This window comes from Argopecten irradians, chromosome 11 (assembly GCF_041381155.1).
Source record: "Argopecten irradians isolate NY chromosome 11, Ai_NY, whole genome shotgun sequence".
Lineage (NCBI taxonomy): Eukaryota > Metazoa > Mollusca > Bivalvia > Pectinida > Pectinidae > Argopecten > Argopecten irradians.
The window spans coordinates 2,624,959-2,634,482 of NC_091144.1; the positions used below are offsets into that span (position 1 = coordinate 2,624,959).

The following is a 9,524-nucleotide window of genomic DNA, read 5'->3' on the forward strand; positions in this document are numbered from 1 at the left end:
AATTCTAATCCAGTATTAATGAAATCCAGCTAATGTCCTGTGTGAAGGACGATAACCGTAGAATCTCATTTCGTTTATCCTTTATAGGCATGATTTTTTTTCTCTGGCGAAGAGAAAATAATAATGAAATATCGATGCCAAATAGTGACGTCATTGTTGAATACTAGAATTGGATTAATCATTCAACTTTTTTCCTTAGGAAATTCATTAGGAAAGGTCAGTCATATTTAATATGTATGAGCTTGGTCTGACTCTAAAAGCTGAAGGGTGGGGCCCCAAAATGGCAAATTTTCTTAATTTTAGCTTTAAAATCCTACTCCCTCTTCCTTCATCCTTGGATGGATTTCATCCATATTTGGAGTTGGGTCCCAAAAGGGGAAATTTTCTCAATTTTAGCTTTAAAATCCTACGCCTCCTCAACTCTTGAGTGGATTTCATCCATATTTGGTGTGAAACATCATTAGGGAACGACAATCATATTTTTATAAAGATTTTAGTATTTAAGATGGCCGCTGGCCCACTTCCTGTTTACAGTCTTCAGTCTCTGATCTCAAATGAAATTGGTCTATAGGGGTTTTAAGGGATGGCGAACAACATGCAAATAGTTCATAAAAATTTTAGTTTTCCAAGATGGCTGCGGGCCCACGTCCTGTTTTCAGGTTTCGGTCTCTGATCTCAACAAAAATTAGTCTGTAGAGGTTTTAAGGGATGGCGAATAACATGCAAGCATTTTGGTAAAGATTTTGGTATTCCAAGATGGCCGCTGGGTCAACTTCCTGTTTTTATATTTCGGTCTCTGATTTCAATGAAATTTAGTTTAAAGGGTTATAAAGGGATGCTTATCAGTATGATAAAAATTTGAAAGATTTTTGGTGGGGGGCAAATCTCCTGTTTTCAAATTTTCGTCTGCAATTCATTGAATGTTAGTACCTCAAAATTTCTTTCAAAATTTTCATACACTGTGCAACTGCGTTCTTAATTTGTTGCAGGTGGAGATGGGGAGGGGGAGGGAGAGGGTCATTTGGGGGATTATGTATTAGTGTCCATTACAATGAGTACATGTACTTGTTTTAGCTTTAAAATCCTACTCCTCCTTAACACTCGAGTGGATTTCATTCATATTTTGTGTAAAAGATCGTAGAGGAAGGACTGTTATATTTTTAATAAACAACTAAGGTCCGACCCTGGGGACAGATGGGGAATTTTGATTAAATTTTGCTTTAAAAGCCTACTCCTTCTTAACCCTTGAGTGGATTAATGCATCCATATTTTGTGTGAAACATCACTGGGGAAGGACAATCATATTTATTATAAACGAGTTAGGTCAGACTCTAGGGGACAGAGGGGCGGGGCTCAGAAGAGGGGACATATTTTATAAAGGACGAGGTAAGACCCATGGGGATAGAACGTCAGGGGTCCAAAATGGATGTTTTGCTGAAATTTGGCTTTAAAATCCTCCTTCATCCTTGAATGGGTTAAAACCATATGTGGATGAAGGGCTACCAAGTTTGTTCAACAAATGACCTTTACCTATTTCAGAAACTTACATATTCAAAAAAAGAGTTTGTATTGCTTATATTAATTGTTAACCACTCTATTATACTGTGACTGTTGTTTTGTGCCATGAGTCAGATGACCGTTAAGGCGCATGGGCCTCTTGTTTGTAGTATAATACCTTGCTGAAGATTTAAAACTTTTTCTAGTGAAGTCTTTGTATTTTATTCAACAGAAATAGGAGTTTATTTTATCGGTATTAATGGGAACTTGTCTTGTAAGTATGTTTTATATGGCCTGTAGTGAAAACAAACGACACACTCTATTGGACAAGCATCCAAGCAACATTGGTTTAACAGATATGCGTATGATCTTTTTTTCAAAATTAATGATGAATCGTGTGTACTTTGAAAACAGGTATATTTACCAAAGTACACTTCAACTTGTCAAAGAATCACATCTGTACCCACGAACCACCTTCTCATAAGTGCAAAGAACTCGAACTACATATTTGTTTATGCAAAATTATGCAAAATGTAAACAAAGACGAGAAATCTTGTCTAGACCAATCATCCACAATTTTGAAGAATCTGACTCCAATATTCAACCGGCCATCTCGAATTGACAGCTAACGACATATACCCCACACGTGAACAGTAATGAGAAAAGATGCCGATAATTGTTAATTACGAGGTATACTTCGATAGTAAGTCCAACTGATGGTAATATGGAAATAATATATCCGTCTATCTTTTCTTTCTGTAAAGAATACATGTAATACCCTAGTGAAATGAGGAAAAAGGGAAAGATGTACATACCTTTTCGTCCATGAACCAAAGATAACTTTAGCGAAGGACTTTTTAAGCATTAAAAAAACAACAATAGAATTTGAAATCAAATACTTTGTCAAAACTGCAGAAAAATTCAGATCCGTAGTGAATGCATAAAACAACAATTTGAGTGACACGTGTCATATGCGTTATATAGATAGATATTTACACGAAGGTAGCTTTGGGACTTCAACATCAATTCATACGTGTTGTTGAAAACAATATTAAACAATGCAAATGTCACTACTCGCAATCTATTTTTTTTTACTTCTTACGTCCTTTTTTCTTCTATAGCAATGTTATTCATATTAACTAGTGGTTTGTATTCTGAACGTATCATTAGTCACATAGGAAAACATACAAGGAGTACATATATCATTTACATTAAGCTGTACTTAGACTAGTGAGGACTGGGAGCTTTAAATCATAGAGAAACCCAGACGATCGCAATCAGTACCTTACAAACGTCATGAATAGTGAAAATAAAATATTGACTTTAAATCAAATTCTTTCTTTTATAGCGAATGTTTTAGAGCCCAAACGTCAACACTTGAGTTAGTGTTCCCATTGTACACAAAACCACAAAAGTGGTGGACTTACATTCACACTCAGAAGGACTTAATAGAGATCATGGTAATAATTCCGAATTTGTATATTACAGAGTTATCTGCTCTTGCAGGTAGGTATTGATTGTGACGTCATGTGTTTGCGAGCGTAACGTCAAACGTTTCGGAGAAAACGACGTGAATTGCGCTCACAAAATAATGACGTAACAATCAATACCTACCCGCAAGGGAGCTAACTCTGTAATATGCAAAGACAGAATAATTAAATAACAGTTGTAGAAGGTTAATTCTGTCTCCTTCCGTGGAGTTACAACATCATATGTACAATATGATTATCAAAACAATGATGTAAATAATGATTCAGAATATCTGCATTCATTATGTAGGTCAACATTCCAACAACACAATCACCACCTCCATCATTATCATCATCATCATGACAAACAAGACTAAACTCTAGAAAGAAGACATAAAGTCATATCGGTCGGACTAGGAGAACCATCATGTCCCAGATAAAGGATCAACAATCGCATGTTCTTCAGCTATGGTTATGCATCGAAAGCCTTTTGGGTTCTTTAGGCACTTCTGATGCTTATTTATGAGGTTTAAATGTAGTATACAAAAGAAGAACGAACTGCCTTTAAGAAGTTTATTATAACTGATGATTTGATTAATACATATTGTATTTGTAAATCTTTTAAGTACATTTGTATTTGGATTTTCAGGGTGGACATGTTTTGTAAATATTTCAATGCTGCAGCTGTAGTAGCAAACCATTTCGATACCGTAAGTTACCTTACTACAGGTGTTTGTGTTTGGACAATTATAATTGATATCCTTAATTTATTTCTTCTAATGAAATTAAATACGATAAATCCCCTTCTTTATACTTTCATGGCACAGGGTGACATTGTAACATGATTAAAAAAAACAGCAAAGAAACTTAAAAGTCATTGAGAGCCTTTTAAACACTACATTTACCATACATGAATATATCATTTTTCAGCGTATGATAGGAAAGATGAAATGTAAATCTTTCCTTCGCCGACCACGAAGAAAGAAGTATACAAGGGTGACCGAAGTGGGGAAGAAAGAAACTAAAAAGCTCTTAAAATATCTAAGTACCATTCATATCTGATTTGTAATCATTCACTGACGTAGATATCGAAAGGACCACAAATAACATGTTGGATCAACGAAAAACATGTCCGGGATATCAGCAAGTATATAGGATAGTCATGAATGGCTGCTATGATGGAAATAATTGGTTATAATAAGGGTGGTACCATAAGGGTGACTGGAGATGCAAGTTATAGCTTTACGTAACCGATAATCGTAGCATCATAAAACAGACAAAAATGTAGAAAATTTAAAATCTGAAATGATATATAAATGTATAGTAATAAGTGCTGAAAGACATGACAGCAGTACAGAAAGATGTCTACTAAACCATGTGTGTAATCGTCGAGAAGTGGGTAGCACGCGACCAACTGTTGCTGTCTTTTGTTGTTAAACAATAAGATATACATATATATATGTTTAGTTCGTTCAGCTATTGCTAATTTGAATTATCATTTACATTATGTAATATTGATTTATATGGTGGTTGTGAATTGTTGATGTCTGTTTCCTTTTGGTGATATAAAATCAGTATCTGGAGCAACATGTATATTTGAAAGGACATATTTTCCCTGTCAAATATTCCAGCGTCATGTAATTGTGTTTGTAAGGCCATTAAATGTGGATTTTAATGTAAAACTGCGACAAGAAAAATTGCAAGCGCTAATTTTTATGATATGGCTTTATGCTTTGACAAGATACATAACAATTTAATAAAACTACGTAGATGAGACATATTCCTTCATGCACCAATTAAAATTACTTTTAACGTGGAGAAATACATATGAACAAATCCTGTAGAGTAGGTTTGTTGATGGTTATATAATTGTATTCAACTAGGTGTTACATGTATAGTTACTTCTACAGACCCAAAACGGTCCAACAGAAGCACAGCAGAAAGACAACATACGATTTTTTTCAAATCAGGTAACTTTTGACGTCAATTGCTAAACGTTTATGGTGTAAAAATGGTCATGATTGCTGTACATAACAATGCTATATGACAATATAACAGTTTGTTTGATCGTATGAATAGAGAATTGGTGCTACTTGTTAGATGCTATAACATGTCATTGCCTTGTTGCAGACAGTGATATGTCCGAGTAATTGATAGTTTCTACTCATTATTACTGCATTTGGCTATATGTGTTTGACTGTTTTCTCATACCCTAATCACCGGGTCTGTTGCATTGGATAAACATGTTATTCTAAATATAAGATTCAACTTTTGTTTTAATTCGTATTTTCGATCCATACATATACGTGCATTGAAGATCTTTATCATGAATTGGGAATAAAAACAAGTATTACACACACTTATGTAAACCTATCGACATTTGATGCAACTAATATACATGACAAGACACCCAGGATTCACGTAATGAACGATATTACTAATCTATAATTAACAGTTTACTGTCTTAATTAAGAAAAACCACGTGTCTCCTAATTTGCTAATAACTGTACGGGTATAAATCGATAGTTGATCATGGTATCATAATAGTTAAAAGGAGAGGTCTATACCCGAACACCTGTTAGATAAAACTAAATATTCCGATGTCATTATGTAATAAATAAGATGTAACTTATGCATGTCTAATGCATTATTGCTCTTACACAGACTGCATTAACGACACTTACCTATAGAGACGGCGATATTTGTCAGGTAAACTCCAAAAATTAACAGAAATAAAAACACACATGATGGATCAGTTCCTCCCATCCTAGTGTCCAGCTCCGGACACTGGACTAACACCGGACACTGGCCGAATCTCTCCGGAGTATTTTACGTAATTAACGCTCGAGGTATCCGGTATATGGGGTGTAGACCCGTACTATCAAAATGGGGTTTTAACAGTGAGAGTTCGACTGTGCCTGGGTATATATATAGATCGTACCCTGAATATACGGTAAATGCTCCGAATCACGATCACCTTAATGCTCGTTTAAGTAACATTTAAAACTGATAAATTTTGAAACAAACCAAAATAATTTCTGCTTTTAGCAAGTATTTTACTTCCGTTTAAAATACGTTATTACAAAAAAGTACCACAATGCCTAAAAGATAGTTTTAATAGACATTGTATTGTTATATTGCAATGATTAAAGTGTTTAGATAAGATTTAATTAGTTTTACTGATCACGTTTAATCCTATCTGAAAAATGATCTAGGACATGTTAAGTCGTCATTTTCTATTTCTATTCCGTCACATTGGATGATATTATTAATTTATTTATATTTTTTATGTGTTTAACAAATGTTGACTAGGAAATGTTCGCTATTTCTATAATTTGTGTAATATTGAAGAGAAAACATGCTGAGAATGTATTCTTATATTTTGATGTTGTGGTATGTAAATTGATCCCTATCAAATTCTATGAATACTTTACCCACGGCCATGTGCTTAATTGTGAGTGTAGATGTTGTTGTTTATATCGATTATGTATTATTCTACAGAATAAAATCGTGCTGGTTATTTATATTATGTTAAATTTCTTATTTCGTATGTGTATCTGCTTCGGGAGTGGGGACTGCATAAGTATTAAATGTCAGAAACATGAAAGAACTGCATTAACTTTGCAGTGAGGTTGTGAACACAATCTGGTGATTTGGAAGGATAGGTGATCGATTACGGCAATAACTTTTTCTGTGTGTAAATGATATATCTTGTGGTGTTGGATATACTTTTGTGTTGGTAAACAACAAATATATCTGCATCTACATAGAAACATCTTAATTCAACAGTCAAAGATGGAAGATGGTATGTTGGATGATGCGCCGGGTATAAGACATGTGTCAAGGGGAGGACATGAAAGTAGAAGGGATTGAGGTGTTTTTTGAACGGTACCTGGTGGAATGGTGTTCCAGAGTTTCGTCGTCGAGGGAAGAGGACGATCTGCTAGGTGTCAGTCCTGCTTACGAGGATATATGATATGATATGCGAGGTTCTCCCGGGTCTGCGATGTGGTGGCTATCTTTTCTGTTTGTTGATCGTAATAAGGCATCAGACAATGGTGTAAAAATACCGGTACTGACAGTCGAAAATGTCGGAAACAGTAGATGTACTCCAATGACGGCAGGTAAGACAACGTTCAGCTCCACTCTGTAAGTTCACCAGTACAGGGCTGGTATACCATCGACTTCATCTTTGTGGAGCATCTGCCTGGACTTTTGAATTGAGATTGCTTTAACTACAAAATTTAGATTGCCTTGACTACAGGATCTAGATTGCTTAGACTACAGAATTGTGATTGCTTTGACTAAATAATGTAGAGTGCCTTGACTACAGGATCAATATTGCTTGACTACAGAATTGTGATTGCTTTGACTACAAAAATTTAGATTGCTTTGACCACAGAATTTATATTGCCTTGACTACAGGATCTAGATTGCCTTGACTACAGAATGTAGATTGCTTTAAATACAGAATGTAGATTGCCTTGACTACAAAACTTTGATTGCCTTGACTACAAAACTTTGATTGCCTTGACTACAAAATTTAGATAGCTTTGACCACAGAATCTAGATTGCTTTGTCTACAGAATCTAGATTGTCTTGACTACAAAATTTTGATTGTCTTGAATACAGAATTTAGATTGTCTTGACTACAAAGTGTCGATTGCCTCGCCGACTGCATTGCTGATTTGCCATATATATGGCAAGTGATTTCGATTATCTTCTAGTTGGCGACTGCCCTCATGACAACGCATTTGAAATCTAGTGTACCTCTAGTCATTCCATCATCCAAACTTGTCTTGACACGTCTGGAGGTATTTCCCATTGTTTTCTGAGATAATGATAAGATACGCAATGACGTAATTAATACATAAATCGAAAATTGATGCTAGGAAAAGGTACGTATTTCATTAAGTACTTGTTATCTACTTTTATTTCTCCTGGAAATAGAAAATGGCACCTCAGTTGACGTTGTTGTGAATTTCAATACAAAATTATGATCTTTCAACCTTTAAATGTTTTCGCATTCTCTTGGTGTAACCATTTCATTTAGACTTTTGCAATCATTTACCTTAAGATTCTTCGGGAATTTTGTTCTCCCGTACCTCCCTCCGTCCATCAGCCATTTCTCCACTTGTCTCTACATGCGCTCGATTATGCTTAAATCTGTCTTGAAGGTGATAATATCTTGTATTGTTTTTTTTCGTTAAAAATTAATTGAAATTGATAATCGAAATAAATGGTATACTTTTGTCATTTGTATTGGTACATAACGCACCATCTATTTTGGCTTTGGTTCGTTGAAGTAACCTTATTGATATGACCATTATCATTGAAATATTTTGTATAGCGCGATCGTTTCATACATACCGTATGTATTCAATACTAATATGTATAATAGTTTCTCAGCTTGATGACAAGGTTTGTAAACTAGAGAAGTTGTGGACTTTTCCCGTAACGCTCGGTTTGGTCGGGGACGGAGCTGTCCTATTATACTCTACATGGAACCACCTTTAAATCTAATTCAAATATGGTGAATGCGAAACACGGCGAAATACCAATATGTCACATGGCATCAGGTCAGACGCTATTGAGCGCCGACAAAACGGGTTTGGTAGCTTATGGTAAATATTGGGTTCTGTTACTCCACTTCCGATTGTATCCTTACAGTCTGTAGACCTTTATTGTATCGATGATTGTCGGAATAGTCTATCTAGATGAACCCTAACAATGGATAAATGCTGCCTCAGCGTCTGTGTCAATACACTTAGCGTAATGACCTGCAATGTTCGGCATGTTCCATAGGACATCATTCCGACATCGAGATAGCAGACTTTTTATTGTTTAAAGTTGATTTTTGCACTTGGACTGTCTTATCATCTGTAGTTGTACCTTTTGGTCTGAACATGGAGATCAGACATTTTGTTGGTAGGGTAGAATTACTGGCGAGTGATGCGCATCGCCTAATATAAGACCTGATCTTCTATCAACACTTGCAAAAGAATGTGACCTACTTTTGTCCGATTCTTTGGTACATATATAGCCTCAGCTATTGTATATATAATATTATGGTACCTTATGATGGGTATCTCTGGGTTTTCTTTAGTTGTCTTTGTTCGAAATATTGTGCTGCCTTTACGTTTATACGTATGGACCAGCCCCATTCATTAGTCTTGACAAGTAAATAGCCTATACAATTATGTGGTAATAGTAATACCTCACACTCGTACAAAAACGTTAAATTACAAATAAATTCAAATCAGCCAAACTGATACACCTTATGTGCAGGTAATTGTACATTTCAACGTACATGTACCTTAGTAAAGTGCAGATTAACAGTTTTCAAAGCCCTGAACTCGTAATAAAAAACCCCAAAATAACCCTGTTGTTTTCATATGCAACTTTACTGCTCAACGGTTGAATCATCGCTCCAGCGTTCTTTCACAATCTATTCTCGTGGCGGCTAATTTTCATTAACACGAAACAGCATTGGCGTCCCCGTCTTGTGACTACTCTTCCGTGAATGTACTCATTTGACAATCGCGCAAAGCTATTACA

At 35.4% G+C, this 9,524-nt stretch overlaps 1 protein-coding gene across 1 annotated transcript in view; it reads right to left on the minus strand.

Annotated features, from left to right (window-relative positions):
- Window positions 1–5,852, minus strand: part of LOC138335669 (uncharacterized) — a 188,929-nt gene extending 183,077 nt beyond the window's left edge. Inside the window, exon 1 of the mRNA XM_069284830.1 lies at window positions 5,651–5,852. Within this exon, the coding sequence (XP_069140931.1) occupies window positions 5,651–5,732 (82 nt within the window). The 5' untranslated portion in view covers window positions 5,733–5,852. The remainder of the gene's footprint in view (window positions 1–5,650) is intronic.
- Between the last annotated feature and the right edge of the window lie 3,672 nt (window positions 5,853–9,524).